The 18,342-nt window shown below is 46.2% G+C and overlaps 2 protein-coding genes across 4 annotated transcripts in view; one reads left to right on the forward strand and one right to left on the reverse strand.

Annotated features, from left to right (window-relative positions):
• Nucleotides 1-18,342, reverse strand: part of LOC118923091 (serine/arginine repetitive matrix protein 1-like) — a 123,915-nt gene that overhangs the window by 6,400 nt on the left and 99,173 nt on the right. The window contains exon 2 of one of the 2 annotated variants that reach the window (XM_057497057.1): nucleotides 11,375-11,600. The exons of the other annotated variant lie outside the window; for it this stretch is intronic. Within the exon in view, the coding sequence (XP_057353040.1) occupies nucleotides 11,534-11,600 (67 nt within the window). The 3' untranslated portion in view covers nucleotides 11,375-11,533. Of the gene's footprint in view, nucleotides 1-11,374; nucleotides 11,601-18,342 lie in introns of those variants that run through there. 2 annotated transcript variants of the gene reach the window in all.
• Nucleotides 17,307-18,342, forward strand: part of EVA1A (eva-1 homolog A, regulator of programmed cell death) — a 43,121-nt gene continuing 42,085 nt past the window's right edge. Inside the window, exon 1 of one of the 2 annotated variants that reach the window (XM_036906564.2) lies at nucleotides 17,307-17,514. The gene's annotated coding sequence lies outside the window, so the exon portion shown is untranslated. Of the gene's footprint in view, nucleotides 17,515-17,937; nucleotides 18,077-18,342 lie in introns of those variants that run through there. The other variant, XM_036906573.2, reaches the window with a different exon arrangement.

Genomic DNA, 18,342 nt, shown 5'->3' on the forward strand with positions numbered 1-18,342 from the left:
CTGCTACCAAAGGCCCCATCCATAACTATCTTCAGTTACATGACCATCTAGCTCACAGGGCCTTGATGAGTCCATTACACTCAAGGCCTGCATGGCCTTGACCGCTCACTTAGCAGCAGTAAAAGCAGCTGCACATGTCTCATCCCAGTCCCACCTGATGCCCTTTCATACCAACCTTATACCTTTCATGTAAGGGCTTCAGAATTTGTGCAAAGTGTGGGATAAACACTCTCCAGTAGCTCAAAAGACCCAAAAAGTCTTGTAATACTGTCATAGTTGTAGGAGTAGGGAAATCCTGGACCTTGTCTATGCTTCAGCAATAATTTTGGTTTTACCCGACCAGACAAACTCCCAAGAATTTTACAGACAAATCAGTCTCTGAACCTTGGTGCTGTTCACAGCCCATTGTTTCTCCTGTAGATGTTGTAGCAGCCTAGGAGCTGCCCCTTCTCAATCTGCAAGAGAATCAGATGTGAGCATAATATCATCAATGTAGTGATACAGCCTCACTGTTTGTGGTTTCTTCCATGTGGCCTAGTCCTGGGCTAAAAGTCCATGACAAATGGTGGGACTGTGGAGGTATCCCTGTCGAAGGACAGTGAATGTCCACTGCTGGCCTTCCCATGTGAAGGCAAACTGTTCCTGGCTTTCCTGTGTTATGTCAACAGAGAAGAGCATTAGCAAGGTTCACAGTGTAATAATACGTCCCTAGTTTATGACTTAGTGTGTTCATGAGGGCTGCTCCAGATGGGGCAGCGGCATGCAAAGTGGGTGTGACTTTATTCAACTCCCTGTAGTCCACGGTTGTACACCAGGAGCCATCTGGCTTTTTCACTGGCCACAGTGGGAAATTAAGAGGACTATGAGTGGGCTTTATGATGCCCACCTTCTCAGATTCCTAAAGAGTTTCTCCAATTTCCTTGTGCACCCCAGGCAATTTATATTGTTTAGTATTTGTTACTCAACAAGGTACAGGTAGAGCTACAGGTGGGTGCTTAGCATGTCCCCTCAGAATTGCCTTTACCACACATACCCTCAGTCTGAACTCACCTGCAGTGGTCTGTAACCACAGGCCTGTAGGACATCCACTCCCCAAATATATTCAGGGATGGAAGAAATGTACACAGTATACTCCTTTGGGGGTAAACACCCTATTCCCAATGGGATTTGGGCTTTCTTCACTCTAATTGTCTTACCCCCATAGCCATCTATCACAGCAGGGGTCCTGGGAAAATGCTCAGGGTTGCCATGAACCAAAGAACATTCAGCTCCTGTGTCCACCAGCGCCAGGACACGTTGTACATTCACAGGGGACCAATGAATTGCTAATTCTACATGTGGCCTCTGGTCCCCACCACATACCTCAAGTTGGGGGCCTTGACCCTCCCCTCAGTTAAACCACAATGTCCAATCATCCTCCTGTGGGGGTGAGGGCCCAGGCAGAGCCTGAATACTATCCCCCAGGAAGGTTTAAGGGACACAGGACATGGGGCTTTGCCTCTGGCTTCTGTTTCCTGGACCTCAGCAGCTGGAGCTGCAGCCCTGGTGTTAATTGGTGCCACAGTCTTAATGAGATCCTTATTGGGCTGCCCATCAAGTTTTTCTTTCACTACCCCAGCCTTTATCAAATCAACCCACATCTGGGTCCTCAAGACCTTCGTGGGGCCCTTTGCACCTCTTCTTTCAGTCTTGGCCTGTACTTCCTTCCATACTCTTATTGTTTCAACCTCCCCCAGATCTGCTAAAGTATGAGTAGCCTCACTTATGGATTTCCCTGTGTGGGGGCAAGAATAGTCACTAGGGACCCAAAGAGAGATGGGGGAGCTGTATGCAGCACCAGATTTCTCTGTCCTATGGTGAACAACTCCTCATCAGTGTCCTGGGGGTCCATATTATAGATGATATTTTTCATGCCCAACTCCCATAACACTTGCTGTAGTTCTGCATACATTCCCCAGATAGTGGGTAAGTATGGTAAATCACCCTGATTGGGCCAAACTGCCCCGATGGCTGCTGTCAGCCAACCCAGAAGCACCTGATTCCCCGAGGTGTGAGGGGCACTCTACAACCGCTGCCAGAGTGAGGGTTGAGTTGTCAGGGAAGCTAGTCTACCCATTTCAGAACCCGACATAACAATGTTTTCCACCCCCATATCCTAAAAATGCAAAAGCCCTGTAGGCAGAGGTTCCCACAGCTTCTGCCAAAACCAGATGCTCAAGTCCACCAGCTCATCCTGAATGTGGGGGGGGGAGCATGGAGTACTCCACAACCTTGGGAGGGGGTAGCTCCTCCCTCTGAGGAGCTCATGGTTGTGCCGTCTTTATTTTTTTTTAATTATAACTGGGCGGCCTTTAATATGGGAGAAGCTGGTGCCTTGGGCTGTGGCCTTGGCAACAGATCAGCCCTCTGCCCCACTCCCTCATCCTTTCCCAACACCTCCTCTACCAACTCCGGGCTGAAGGTACCGCTCTCTCCTTCCTCTCCCCCATGACCTCCTGCAACACAGCTTCTTCTGCTGCCTCCCCCCTTGCCGCTGCTAAGGAATCTTCCAGAAGTGTGACTGGTCTTCTCAATAACTGTCTCTCTTCCTTAAGGGCATCCCATAGGTCATCACCCTCCAAGTGATGCTGATGTGTGTCTCTCTCTCCTGCTAAAGTTTCTCTCTCTCTCCTTGATAATCCTCTCTCTCTCCATAGTAACATTTTCCATTATCTCGGGGAAGAGAGATCCTATAACGCCAGCTACCACAAGGCCACTCAGCGCCTCTAAGGAGTCTTCTATCTCATGGAAGGTTAATGCCACAGCTTCCAGTGTCTCCACCCTTCCCCAGTTCTGCGGAAGGCCCCACCCCTCTAGGAGGTGTTTTACCCTAGGCCAATTCCCAACTAGGGGCTCCCCAACTGGAAGCTCCACAGATGGGGGATCCCAGGTGAAGCTGCAGCCTCTACCACTGCAGCCATGGGGCCTCCACACTATCCACAGGAGGGTTCTGGGTATCTCCCTACCATCTATAGGGGCAGCCTGCCCAAGGGTTGTAGCCATGTAGACAGATTTTGGGTTCAGAGGTCCTGCTGACTACTGCCAGGTGTAACTCTGGGGGGAAAATCCCGGGCAAATACCTTTGAAACTGAAATCAGTCAAAGGGAGAAATAAAGTTTATTTCTTACAAGCAGCTGTCCACTTCTGGTCTCCCATGTCTCTCACGACCAGGCTGCAGAAGAAGAACCCCCACTGAACCTCTCCGGTCCTTGTAAGCCCAGCTCATAGGTGCCTTTGAAAATTAAATCAGTCAAGGGGAGAAATAAAGTTTAAGAAACCCATTTGTGTATTACAAACAGTCATCTGGTGTCTCTCTTGGCTGCAGAAGAAGTTAGAGCTCCATCCAACCTCTCTGGTCCAGATAAACCCTGCTCACCCATGTAATAATTTCTTGATACGGAGATGGCTTTCCACCCCTTGGAAACACCTATTGATATGCAGATGCACTAAAGCCAGGTGAGAGATTCTGGAAATATTGCAATTTTACCCACAGACCTTTATTCCCTAGTCCTGCAAACAGATGTGAAAGCCTCAATTGTCCTGTTTTAAAGCCTTTAGTACTTGGAGTAGACCAAGGATTATGGTAGCTAGCCTCCAGGATGGCCCTTTATGATTGCTTTTCCTGGTGTACATGACTTTGTGGTGTTCTCTCCTGGGTTGAATCTGGGACTAACCTGTGTAAACCACAGAATGCGGTAGAAGGGACAGTGTATGACGTTTGAGGCTAGGTCATCAAAGGTGCTGTGATTTCTGCTTTGACTTTTTGGACACCTTTCTCCAGGGGCAGTCAGTTTTTAAGTCATGAGGACACTCAAAAAGCCCTCTGGAGAGGCCCACCTAAGGCGGAACTAAGGCCTCCCAACAACCTGCCAACTGTGTGAGTGAGCTGACTTGGAGAGGACCCTCCAGGTGACTTAAACCCCAGTCAACCTCCTGAGAGACCTCAAGCCATTTTTCACAGCTGAGCCATTTCCAAATTCCTAGCCCACAGAAAACATAACAGATAATAAATAATTTTTGTTATTATAAACTATATTTTTGAGGCTTATTATGCAGAAATAGATAACAAATACAAGTGGCTTCTCTTTTCCGAACCAAACTCTTATTAAAAATACTTCATTCTTATTCTTTCCAAATTACTTTATGTACCTATGTAGTCACTGAACAATGGGAATCAGACCCATTGTAATTTTCTTGCCCAGAATTAATTGACAAGCCCAGGCAGCAGCTTGTGTTTTTCAAACTGGTTGCCAATCTCTAGCCAGAAGAGTTGTTCATATTTTCCAAGATTATTAGCATGCCCACTACTTATTCTTGCAGAAGATGACAGGTTTGAGAGTAGCTGGAATGTAACTGGTTGAATTCCATTACTATTATTCTCTGGCTGTATCACCTTGAGCAAATTTTTAATGCTTTCTAAATTTTAGTGTTCTTGACTATTAAATATGAATAATAGTACTTGCCACACAAGTTTATTAGCAGGTTAAATTTTAAAAGTATATTAAAAATTCACAACATCGTGTCTGGCACATAGGGATCATTTACTAATGATGGTTATGATGAGGAGGATAAAGTATAGACTTTGGTGTTTGGCATTCAAGGCCTCCCACAAGTCCTTTTCTGTTTCAATCATCTATTGTATAACATACCATGCCCAAAGTTTGCTACCTAACAGCAAGAACTTTTTAATTATCTCTCACAGTTCCGTGGGTTGACTGGAATCAGCTGGGTGGGTCGTCTGCTCCATGTGGTATCAACTGCAGTCATCTGGGAGCCTGGCCGGGTCGGGGGTGTAAGCCGGCTCCCTCACAGGGCGGCTGCTCTTCATGCAGTCTGCCCGCTGGTGACTCAGCTGGGCTTTGATCGAAGAGCCGACACATAGCTTGTCCATATGACTTGGGCTTCTCCCAGCATGGGGTCTGGGTTCTAAGAGACAGCGTCTCAAAAGCAAAAGTTCTAAGAAGCAGGAAGGGAAAGCTACTGATTCTATTAAAGGCTAGCGCCAGAGCTGGCACAGCCTGTTCCTGCTACATTCGATTTGCTGAGCAGTCATGGTACCAGCCCAGATTCAGGAACAGGAGAAGTGAAGTCTACCTCTCAATAGGGATAGTGACAAAGGATTTGCCAGCATCTTTAATCCACTATATTCCCCAATTTCCATTCTGAATATTTCCCTAGTCCCCCCTAAGGGAATCCTATGAAGCAAGGTAAATCTATTGGCTTTTCCAAAATTGTCTGGTTGTTCCTTGCCTGTCCGTTCAGAGAAAACCCTCTCTAATTCCTAAAGCTTGTGTCAGATACTTCTACCCTCCGGGGGACCCTTAGAATGATTGTCAGGATCAGCCATTGATCAGCTTCTCCTGTGTAGTTTTATGACAACAGATGTACCTGTTACATGACACTTTCCAGACTCGAATGCTCATGTTGTATGTAGCTTCGCACTGGTAGGTGTTTCTGCTTGTTGGCTTTCTACAGTAGGCTGGTGCAGGTCTTACCATTAATCAGGGCTCAGTAAGTATTTTCTGATTTGAATGATATACTATGGGGAGGCAGTGGTGGATGGGAACCTGCATTTATTGAACAGAGCAAAGCATGATGCTAAGTTTGCACACATCATTTCATATATTTTTCATGACTGCCCTATGAGTACTGTCATTCCCACCTGACAGGCGAGGAAACCGAGTACCTGACTTCACAACTAGTAAGTGGGGGAACTGGAACCACATGCTGGTCAGTTTGATGCTGAGGCCTTTGCCTTTCACTGGTAATATCTGTCACAACACCTTTGAAATGGAGCTGCCTGGGAAAAGAGGGGAAGCTATGTAACTATGGCCTGTGGTTTTCAGAGCATTTGAACCATAAACTCCCCATGCAGAGGGCCTGCTGTGTCAGCCTCTGTGCGTGCAGGCATTTGCCCCCGCCTGGGACCAAAGCTAAACATTAACCAGTCCAGCTCTGCCTCTTCTCTCTGTTTCCCAACTCACACATCTCCCAGTGGCGGTGGTCATACACCATCTCACCAACATTCCCCCTTAAACAGCTCTGGGCATTGTGACAGCATGTTTGGAAACATCATGGCCTATCTGTGGTGACTAAATGACACTGCACGTCTGGGTCCCCAGCTTCCACAGCCAGCCTGTGGCTCCTGCACGGCCCACTCAGGCCTCCCTTGGTGGAATCTCAAGAGAGTGCTTGTGGCTTCCCTTCTCCAGCCTCAGAGGGGAGAAAAATTGCTAGCCAGGCATTTCCAGAGGGTTTTAAGGGGATCAAAGAGAGAAAAGCAAACACTGAGGGAAAATGTGCTATTTATTCTTGGAACAAAGTTCTATTGGCAGCTTTCTCCTCCCCAGTAATGCTTGTTTCCCTGAAAGGATTACACATGCGCTTGCTTCCTCCGGTAGGATTTAACCACTGCTCAGCTCTTGACCTGCAACTTCTATCGCCCACCCCTCCCAACCATGCTTTCAGTTTTCTCACAGGCTGGGCAAAAATTAAAGAGATTAAAATCATCCATGAGAGGAAGCACGTTAGTGCAGCTGCTGCAAATGCCTGTGTCAGCAATCCAAGTCAGCAGCTAGAATGAACTCAGCCATGTGAGTGGTGTTCTTGGGCCACAGATGGGAGGATCCCAAAGGTTTTAGGCCTCCGTCCACAAGGAAGGACTAGGGACGCTTAGGTTGGGTGAGGAGGGCTGCTAGGTGTCAGTGTCTTTCTTTGGGAGAACAATTTGATTCTTGATTCAAAACAATTGTTTTGGGTTTTTTTTCATGGATATTTCTGATTTTAGTTATGTAACTGAACAAATACACCAAAGGTCATATGGCAGAATAATGTGTGGAGATACCATGTGACTTGTTCTCTGTGCTCTGGGTACTCCCCTCTCCTCTGCCTGGAGAAAGTAGTCAGACCCTGGTGTTCCCTTTTTATTGCAGGCTGAAAACACACTTTCTACGAGAAGACCCCCTTGTCCTGTTTTTGTTTTAGTGGCCTGTGCTCACTGGGGGATCCGTGCTGCTCTGTGCTGGGGGTGGCGTCTGGGCTTCTGAGGTTGCACAGCCTGATGGGAGTCAGGGAGTCCTTGAAAAGGAAAGAAAGAACAGGCTCACTGGGGTGTTTATGAGTGTGAAAGCCCAGAACCTGCTATCCCACAGCACCCACAATGGGGCTGCTGAGAGGCAGGAGGTGGGTGTGGTAGAAATGCCTGAACCTTAAGGGTTGTGGCCCTGAGAATCTTTGTGAAAAAATTTCCAAGACCCAGGCCTCAGAGAAACCTGCCTCCAGCACCCGTGCAGGCTTGGACCATAAGCCTGGATGTGGTAACCAGTGTAGGCGGAGTGTGGAGAGCCCTCTTTGCATGCTTTTGTATGGTATAAATCACCAAGGACCTCTCCTGACTCTGAGGTGGGGGACATGCCCCAGTAACAGCTGAGATTAAATTCCTCCATGGAGGGAGTAGAGAGGACAGGGCAAATTCAATTCAATTGAGAGAAATTATAGAAGCATGATGTTTCTTGCACCCTAATCACATAGTAGCACCTACACAGGCACTGTGCCAAACTCAGGAGACAGCGATAACAAGCACCTATTGCCCCCGCAGAACTGGGATCCAGTGAGGCAACAGCAGTGTAGAGCTGGCAATGACGATATGTCACAGATGCGGGGCCCCGGGAGGGAGCTGCCTCTATTTGGGGGCAGGGAAGCCTTCCCAGAAATGCTCACCTTTGTTCTGAGTCTTAAAAGATGAGCTGGAATTCCTCAGGGGAGGAGGGGGTGGAGTCGAGAACATTCTGTACAAAGGTACAGAAGCGTGAAATAGCATGACATGTTTGGGAGACTGTGAAGAGGTTGATAGGCTGAAGCATGACAGGTTGTTTCTGGATGGGTGGGCGAAGCAGGCAGGGGCCCCCCTGAAGGGCTTTGCCTCTCCTGTTTAGAAGTCTTGGCTTTATCCTGTTAGAGGTGGAGGACCCCGAAGGATTTCAGTGACATGAATAGATATGTTTGTTAGGAGGCAAAGCCTGTTTAGGACAGTCACAAAGCAGGAAACATGGAAAAGCTAGAAAGGGGTCTAAGGGACGGGGAAGTTTGGGAATAAAGGGAGAAGAATATATGCTGACAGTGGGCAATACTGCTGAGAGGCCCCCAGCACCATCTCAAGGCCAGCCACTGGATTATGACATTTGGAGGCTATTGACTTTAATGAAGGCAGTTTCAGTAAAGGGTTGGGGACAGAAACCAGACCACAGCGAGCTGAGGACTGAATGGAGGTTAAGACAGTGGTAAATACCTCCATTTGTCTGAGAAGTTCGGTATGAAGAGAAATAAAGATATAGAAAAATATCTGTCAGTGAGTACAGAACGTGGAAGGTTTAATAATAATTTATTAATGTGTTTTAAATGATGGGGCAGGTTCAGGGCATGTTCAAGGTTGAGGGGAAGGAGGCAGTGGGAAGATCAAAGAGAGGCAGAGAAAGTAGAGTAGGGAGAAAAGTCTGAAAAGCAGTGGCTTGAAACACAGAGAAGCCCTCCTTGACCTGAGCAAACTCCCCGTGTGCCCAGAGGGGTTGAGGTCACATAGTTATGTGGAAGCTCTGTCTGCCTGCATACCTCATTAAAAATACACTCTATGCTTCTGAGAAGTATAGTAAACCATTAAAAGTAAGTCAAATGGATCGTACTATAAAAACATGAATTGTTAACTTGCTAATTTAAAGGATTCCTAGTGTGGACTCTGGTGCAGCAAGTGAATCAGCCTTTCTTTTATTATCTCTTCTTCTGTTAGCACCATAGTCTTAGATTGCTTATTCACATCCAAAGTAGATCCCAAACTCCACCAGTGGGAGGTTAACTGACTGCTGGCTTCAGATAACCAGTTTAGGAATGGAAGTCTCTCCAATTTGGACACTGGGGTAATGAACAGATTGCCATCTATTTGGTCTGATTAGCTCTAGCATACCTATGCCTCAGGACACCATGCTCCCGAACTTACTACCGTGAAATAAGGGAATCAGAGAACACATTAAATGAAGGCATTGGGGGGTTTCTAGGAGTTTGGACTTCTCAAGCACCTATTCTGGTTGGTGCACACTCTTCAAGGAAATGAATAGTTTGGTATGTTCCGTCGTCTGTCCTGTGTTTGCCCATTTACACTTCAGACCAAATCACTTGATTAATTTCTCAAGTTTACATCTTTCACAGGTACAGGAAACAAATCTTTGAGGAATTTGGAAGAGTTGAGGCAGTATTGTAAGGGAACACTGAGGTAGGATTCTGTTCAGTTCAGCTATTAGGCTGAGCTACTTTAAATTTTATACTGCCCTTTGAACTCTAGTGTTTCTTATTCCTCTAAAAATGTGCATTTTAATAATTTGCTGTGTATGAAGTATAATTTTTAATAGGCCACAAGGCTAAAATTATTGATGCAGTTATCTCAATTTTATAATGAAAGTCCATGGTATTTTCCAATATAAAAATAGACATAGACAATGATTCTGTAATATCTTACTATGTTGATAGATAGTAACCACACTAGAGGGGGTGAGGATTTAATAATATGGGTAACTGTTGAACCACTGGGTTGTATATTTGAAACCAACATAAGATTGTATTTCAATGATACCTAATTTAAAAAATAGACATAGATATTTATCTTATAAGCAGCTTTTCAGGATCATATTGTGGCTAGGGATCTAACTTGCATTTTCTTTTTTTTTTTAGATAATTATTTTTTATTGAAGGGTAGTTGACGCACAGTATTACGTTACATTAGTTTCAAGTGTACAACACAGTGATAAAACATTTATATACATAATTCTAGGTTCCAGCTATCACCCTACCAAGCTGTTACAATATCTTGACTATATTCCTTATGCTATACATTACATCCCGGTTACTTATTTATGTTACCATTGGAAGTCTGGCCCTTTTTTTTTTTTTTTTTTTTGTGAGGGCATCTCTCATATTTATTGATCAAATGGTTGTTAACAACAATAAAATTCTGTATAGGGGAGTCAATGCTCAATGCACAATCATTAATCCACCCCAAGCCTAATTTTCGTCAGTCTCCAATCTTCTGAGGCATAACAAACAAGTTCTTACATGGAGAACAAATTCTTACATAATGAATAAGTTACATAGTGAACAGTACAAGGGCAGTCATCACAGAAACTTTCAGTTTTGCTCATGCATTATGAACTATAAACAGTCAGTTCAAATATGAATATTCATTTGGTTTTTATACTTGATTTATATGTGGATACCACATTTCTCTCTTTATTATTATTATTTTTAATAAAATGCTGAAGTGGTAGGTAGATACAAGATAAAGGAAGAAAACATAGTTTAGTGTTGTAAGAGAGCAAATGTAGATGATCAGGTGTGTGCCTGTAGACTCTGTGTTAATCCAAGCTAGACACGGGCAATAAAACATCCACGTATGCAGAAGATTTCTCTCAGGACAGGGGGGGTGAGGTTCTAAGCCTCACCTCTGTTGATCCCCATTTTCTCACCTGATGGCCCCCCTGTGACTGTGCCTGTCTTAGGTTGTTCCTCCCTTGAGGAATCTTACCCGTCTCTGGCTAACCAGTGATCTTCCGGGGCCATACAGGGAAATGTAAAGTTGGTAAGTGAGAGAGAAGCCTTATTGTTTGAAATGGTTCGCTTTTTATTTCTTTGCATATTTATGCCCTGTAGCTTCTATGCCCAGCATTTGTCTTGAGGTATCTTTACCACTTGGAAGAATTATGATACTCGGTAAATTTGATATGAGGCACGAATTCTATTTAAGGGTTGTAATTAGGAAGGAAGAAGAAAAGCTATAGAAGTCGTAGGCAGAAGAAAACATGGGAAGATTGATTATTTCTTTGACCTATCTTCTTGTAGAGTAACTTCAGCATGTATAGGTTTTAAGCTACTACTTAAATTGCGCACACACATTAACATAATAGGAGTATAGTTACATAACCAAAGCATATCTGTAATTACCAGCCATCTCCAGTGAAACCAAGAAAACCAGTTAGGCACCTTAGGCATTTGTGAAAACTTATCTATGATATGGTGGATATTGTCCAACTGAACTTGAACAGTCTGAGAGAAATCAGACAAATTAAAACAACCCATTCCTGGGGAATGTTCACATCCCTTATGTTCTTTTAGCAGTAAATAGTCTGTAGTTGTAAGATTTTGGAGCGCTACAGTTTGCACTTCTCCTAATTCTTGGTTGAGTTCCAACAGTATAGATTCAGTCAAATTTGTTGTTTTACTGTATGCACAGGCCAGCTTAGATATCTCCTTCATTCCCATGGCAAGTCCAGGAGCTGGTGGGATGAGTTAACTTGCATTTTCTTAAAGAACAACTATTAGCACTTTCACTAGGCATGTTTCATATATCCATTGTCTCATTTTTTTAATAATTGAAACCTCTCAGTTTTACAGTGGCTTCTTCTTGGTTAGAAAGAGTGTTTATTAGGATAATTTATTAAAGTTCCGTTCATGCTTAATTTAACCTTGTTGGCCAAGATGAAAAAGGTAAAGGAGGTGTCAGCCTGGGCGTGAGAAGCTCCCTATGGAAAATGGAGGGGGAAAAAGAAGCAAAATTTATGCTATGTTTGTGGTTTAGCTGGGGAATAGGTTGTCACTTAAAGGCCTGCATTAATCAGAGGTAATGTTGTATTGGGCAGCAACTGGCTAGAGAAATATTTTGATTTCTACTCTATTACCCCGAGTGAGATAAAGTGGTTGAGCTGAGAATATTTAGATCCTTCTGCTCTTCTGACTGGGTCGGTGAAGAAATAATTCAATGAGAGATAAGCCTCCATTTCACAATAGAATAGAGACATGCTCCATTGAAGGTTGTTCCTTGTTATCTCCTCCCTTTTGGGCACATAACATTTTAAGAAAGGTGGGGGAAGTGATTAGAACATGCAGGGAGCATTGAAACAACTGACTGGTCCCCAAAGTATCCTCTCATATTCCTCTGTACAAGTAAAATTTTGCTTTCTAACAGGAAGAGAAGACCTGGGAACATGGATTTTATAACTTGGAAACTGGAACTTCAGAAGGGGTATACCCGTCAGAATTGATTTATTTGGTGATTGAAGGCATCCGTTAGACCTCATAAAATGTTGGTGAAAGGCTGGACTGTGAACGTGTGGTGCTGCATTCTTCCATCTCTGGTGTCTAAGAGGTATTAGCAGTTAATACTATCAAATCGCTGGTTTCATTTCAGAGGCTGTTGTGAAGTGAATGAATTTAAATGTCATCTGGTTAATGGCTGCGCATGGGCCTTAACAGAAATCCCATTGCTTTGTCAGGGAATATAATGGCAAAATCAGACAGTGGGTTAAAAAAACAAAGAAGAAATAAAGAAAGAAAAGGAAGAAAGGAAGGAAGGAAGAAAGGGAGGGAGGGAGGGAGGGAAGGAGGAAGGAAAGAAGAGGGAAGAAAAGAAAGGAAATTGTCCCACTTCTTCAAACAAACATTTTAAACAAGTACACATTTTCTTTTCAGGTTCACTTTTGCTAAGATGAATAAATATGAAATGACTGTAGGGCAAAGCATTAAAAAAAAATTCTTGGCCTCCTGATTTTCTAAAGTGACATCATTAATGGTGACACATTGGTGTCTCTGTCTGCACATCCATTAGCCTCTCATTGGGCCATGATGCAATTTCCTATGTTTTTCATTATTTGGTTTACATGACTGCCTTGCTCCAACGCTCCTGGAGATCATTTACTACTTCTGGAATTCATAAGTGCTGGACGTTTGAAGACTTCTCGTAAATAGCAGTGCCATAGGAGAAGGGGCAAGAATTCTGGTTTCAATCATTTGTACTTCCTTGGGATGAAACCAGATTTCCTACCCTTGACCATGTGGGGATGACCTCACTTACTCAAGGCTGAGATAAATCTAGGGACATTTTTATTAGTTTGGCATTGTCTTAACATGCTGTGGGCAGGGGAGTGATTTTGATGTTTTCTTTTTACTGATGACTCTTGGAAACCATCCACTACTAGGCTGAGCTCCCTGTTGGTTTGTAAATTCCTCATCTGTTAGGACCTAGGTTTCGTCAGCATTAAGAAGTGGTTCTCAGTCCTGACTGCACATTTTAATTGCCTATAGAGATCTCTTTTTTAATAAAAAAGCCCCATCCCCAGTGATTCTGATTCAGTTGGTCTGGTTTGGAGCTCAGCTTGTTATTTCAAAACTCTCCAAGAAAAGGCTGTGTGTAAGATGAGGGTTGCCTATTGTGTCTAGGACAATTCCTTGTGAAGGGCAGGTGGTTTCCAGGATATGACACTTAAACTGAACTGCACTGGTTGACAAACAGGCTGCACAGGGCCAGATGATCTGGGGGGAGGACCTATCTGGATATATGTCACTGAAGCACACAAGGGGTCTAAAGGCCTCACCTTGTTTCAGCTGGCAGCTCTGCCTTACTTTGTTGTCTGCCTTTGGGTGTTGTACTTTGGTTTCCTTATCAATAAAATAGGTGTGATCAAAATCTGAGGTCATATTTTTGTTTGAAGCAAAAGCCAGTACCAGTAAAAATTTGTCACCATGAGCTTTTTGTAAAATCATCAAGTTGCTGTCATGCAAACTTGGATGGGGGTTTTGGAAGTGGGAGTAGCAGGAATGTGTCTGGGGTCCTGGTCAAATGGAAGCTGACTGAAGGGGCTCAGGTGACAGGGATCCTCCTAGCAAGTTCAGGTATCACATTTGTGTTGCTGAAGGAATGTCACAGCTCTCCATCACAGAGGGTTAAAACTACTACATCTCCTTTGTGCTAACTGAAAGGCCCTTTCTATGAGTTCGATGTGCTGTTGCCTCAGACATCAGTGTGTGGGGTGGTGGAGTCCTGCACGCTGTGCAGGGAGGCGCAGGCCTGCTGGCGTCTGCATCAGCGAGGCTGCTCACACCCTGGGCCTGGCCCTAGGCATGGGGTGCTTGGTTACTTCAGATCCTGGTTTCTCCGGACAAACACTTTCCTTCTTCTGACTCCCCAGCCCTGGCTGTAACTGGAGCTGTATGCTATGCCAGCCACATGGACTCCCCTACCTCTGTCCCTACCCAGCTTGTCCTGTGGATCTCAACCCTGGCTTGGGTTCCCATCCACCTCCACCCAGCAGACCCTAAAGGCACCAGGGGGAGCAGCTTTGCCAGGAAGCCACTGAGCATCTGGCCTGAAGTCTGCATTGCTATATAATGCTCTTCTTTAACTGTGTTCCCTTAGAGATGGAGAATAGACCATTCCCTCTTTTATTAAGTTGTGCTATTAGTGAAGTGCTAGACCCTCTTATCTTGAAATAGATCACCCCAATACTTTCAATTTCTCTTAACAGTCTATGGACTATCTCTTTTCACCTCCTCTCAAGCTGTGGAGTGTCAAGCCACACACAGTACCTTAATAAAAAAGCGATCAAGGACAACTCTTTTTACAGCTGGGAAAATGAGGCATGGAGAATTTTGATGACGTGTGACCATACAAATGATTGGGACATGAAATCAGGACTCTGTCCTGGGAGGGGAAAGATGGTTGTGGATGTGGACCATGGTGGTGGTCAAGTGTCCTACTTAAGAAACTTGAGCTGCTGCAACAAACAGATTTTCACTTCATGATGCTTCAGTTTTCTCACTCATAAAGTAAGAGAACAAGAGTATTTAACCCATCAGGATGCTGTGAGGACTGAAGGAAATATATGTGAAAAGAACTGTACAGGGTTTGGTGTCTAAGATGCTCTCGTCAGCGGGCAGCATGTACACGTGAATGCACATTCACAGACATGTGCCTGCGACTAAGCCCAGAGCTTTGCGGAATCCCCTTCCGAGGCTTAGCCATAGCCTCTGGGTCCCCTGAGAGAGCTTCTGGGATCATGTTTCTAAAAGACCCTGGAGCATCTCTCCAAAGCCCTTTCCTCAAGGTTGGTCTCTATGCAAAGACGCATGTTCTGGAGAACAACCTGTAAGAAACCCTGGAGGGCTGGCTCTCTGGCCACCTATGGGCTGCCCTGGATAGTAGCTCTCATCCCCCTACACCTGTGATTCCCAAAATCAGTTGGAGTGCGGGGATTCAACAGTTATCTTCTTGGTTATAATGACATGAGGTGGTCCTAAGCAGAGCATTTAACTCAGTGCCTAGTGTGTACTATGCATTTGACAAATGTTAGCAGCTCTCAATCAGTAGTTTTAAATCCAAAGCTAGGTTTATGCATCAGAGTGCTTCCAAATGTCCTTGCTCCTGTTTAGGGAACAAATGAATAGGCTCTGAATTAGTGCCGGTCTAGGGAAATTCTATGCCACCTCTTGGCATCTGTGCTCTATTCATTTATTTATTCATATATACATATTTACTGAGGGCCAATTATGTGGGTAGTCTTGTGCTCGGCACACAATCCTCTGATCTCTGGTGTTCTTGCATGGCTGTGCACAGCACAGGACACAAAGTATTATGCTAGCAAAAAGCTCCTCTCCACACTCTCTCCCCATCTGCTTCCTGTTGAAGCTGGAGAGTTAGCAGGAGCTCTGACCACAGTACCTCACATGCCAGGGTGTGGAATCTGGTATTAGTCAGGTGTGTATTTTACAGATAAGGAAATTGAAGTTTCAGAGGGGAGTACTCACCCAAATTCAGATTGTAATTTAGTGGACAGCTGACGCTGGAATCTGGTTCCCTGATTAATTAGGGAAACAAAGGCCTTTTCCAGCAAACCAGTTTCCTCTCTATGAGAATGAGATACCTAGTCTTCACATTTACATCTACACATAGGTGTTCTTCACCTTTCTGAAGAGGCATTTCAAGATCAAATGAAGTAGCTCTTGGGAAAGTCTAGAATACTGGTTCTCAACTCTGACTGGATCAGATCATCTGCAAAGCCTTCCATAAATACTGATGTTGAAGCCCCACCTCAGACCAATTAAATAAGCATTTGCAGGGGTGGAATAGGGGTCTCATATTGGTTTTTAAAGCTCTTCAGGTGTTTCTCATATACAGTTGGACTCACAGTCTAATATACTGTTCCTCTAATATACAGTCAGTGACCTAGAGAGCAGTGCTTCCAAAATTCTAAAGCACATTTCATCACCTGGGGATCTCGATAGAATGCTGACTCTCACTCAGTAGGTTAAGTGGGACTGGGAAGTCCCTATTTCTAACTAGCTCCCAGCTGATGTTACTACTCCAGTTCCCAAACCTGATGTGAAGTGATAGTTCCAGAAGGTGTCCTGGGATTCTGGTTATCTTTCCGCCAGTGGTTACTCCAGCCAGAGGCCTGGAAGTTACCACTTCCCTTCATCCTTTCCTCATCTGCACCCCATCAACTCTTGGTCACGAGGTCCTGTCAGTTCCATCCCGCTGCTTCCTGCAGCACCCAGCCTTGCTTAAGACTGTTGCTGCCCACCACTCCCCATCCTGGCTGGGCGCTCTGCTAGGCTGCCTCCTGATAGGGCATTCTCATTCCTTCTTGCCTCTGCCCATGCTGTTTTTACTAGGTAGAAAGCTCCTGCAGTCGTTGGCATATCTCTTAAGAGAGCACAGCATCCCTGGACCTCCTCTCGGCCTGCACTAGTCACCTATGATGATTGTCTAGCAACAACACGCCCTCTGTTTTGTGCGTGTGTTTCCAGCGTCCAGCCCAGTGGGCTTTCAATAAATAATTGTTTAATTTAACAAACAAAACCCAAACTCTGAATAAGCAGGCCAATAACTTCAATCCCACTCCTTCCAATCAAAATGAACATTCTTTCGAGATTATGCATCAAGCTTTAAACTCCCACTGGGAAAAGAAAAGCTGATCAGATTTAACAAAGTATTTATTTCCTGTCTGCATTGGGTGGGCTAAGACGGACTCAGAGCAGGCGACGGGACTGGAATGAGAGGATGGATGTTGGCAGGAGCTTGGAGGTCTGCTTTCAAATCTGGGCTCGTCCCAGCAGGGGGAAAGGCTAAAGCTCCGAGACAGGGTGGGGACGGCCGATGGGGAACCTTCCGCGGCCCTGGAGACGGTCGGAAGCGTGGGAAGGCAGGCAGGCAGTGAGGAGCGCCAACTAACTTGCAGCGGAGGGAGGCGCCGCGCGCCGCAGCCTTTCAGGCTTCGCGTCTTCCCAGCGCCCGCAGGGGCCGCGGGCTAGGGGAAGGGGGCGGGGGAGAGGGAGGGCAGGTCCGGAGCCGGGGGAGAGGAGGAGGGGGAGACTGAAGGAAATGAGACAACCTTTTCCTCCCACTGACTCGGGCTCCTCCAGCGTCTGCGGGGCTCGGCGCGGCCGCACGTGAGCGCCGAGGCCGGGACCCCGCGCCCCACGCCCCGCGCCAGTCCCGGCAGCTGCTCCGTTGGGCTTTCTTCCGGAGGTGCCAGTGCTGGTTCCAGCCCGGACCACCGCTTTGTCGCATTCTCCGCGCGGTGATCGGCTCCGGATTCCCGGGCTCGGCCCCGCGCGCCCTGAGCACAGCCCCCGGAAGTGCGCGCCGGCGGCGCCTTGAAGGTAAGCGGCGCCCGAGAGCGCGCCCCGGGGCGCAGGGGCGCCAGACATCCCCAGCGGGCCCCGGCCTCCCACGAGCGCCTCTCTTCCAGCGCACCCCGAGCACTTCTGACCTGAAGCCGAGGCTTTGTACCCAGTCCTCTGCCCAGGTGTCGTAGGCTGGCTCCCCCAGGGAACTCTGCCACCCAGCCCTTTCTTTTTTTGCCTTCCCTTCTTCCTACTTTTATATCGTTTCCCATGCCTCCCACTTCTTTTTCTAGATTCCCAAACTCTCAGCTCTTGCCTCTGCAGCCTGGCTTCAGAGAGCGGGTCCTTTCCACATCTCGGGGCCTCTCTCCTCCGTCCCGGGGAGCAGCGGCTGAGCGGCAGGCCCGCGGCAGTGACTGGCGTCTGCTGGGTGGGAACCTGCCTGAACTTTCTGCGGCACATGTAGAGCTCATTTACCTGGTTGCTTTCGGAGCGCTCGGTCAGCGACACCCAAAACCCAGAAGTCAGAGTGGATTGGACAGTGAAAAAGCTGTGGGCTCCCCCTAAAGCCGCAGCGGGACGCTCCGCTGGTGGAGAGGTGCGCAGTCAGCTCCCTGCCACAGGTGGGGGGTGACCAATGAGGGCGGGGGCGAGAGGTATGGAGCGGAGGGGTGTGCTTGACAAGGGATGATGATAGGGCGTGGAGGTAATAAGAATGTCTTGGAGGTAGGGGTGGGGTCAGCTCACCGTGCTAGCTTGCCATTTTGCTCCTACTAACTGCCTGAGTTCTCACATCGAGCCTCTGAGTTAGGGGACTCCTATCCCTATTTTACAAATGGGTGAAATGAGCTGCAAAGAGGTTCA

Source organism: Manis pentadactyla, chromosome 2 (genome assembly GCF_030020395.1).
Source record: "Manis pentadactyla isolate mManPen7 chromosome 2, mManPen7.hap1, whole genome shotgun sequence".
In the NCBI taxonomy this organism is placed as follows: domain Eukaryota; kingdom Metazoa; phylum Chordata; class Mammalia; order Pholidota; family Manidae; genus Manis; species Manis pentadactyla.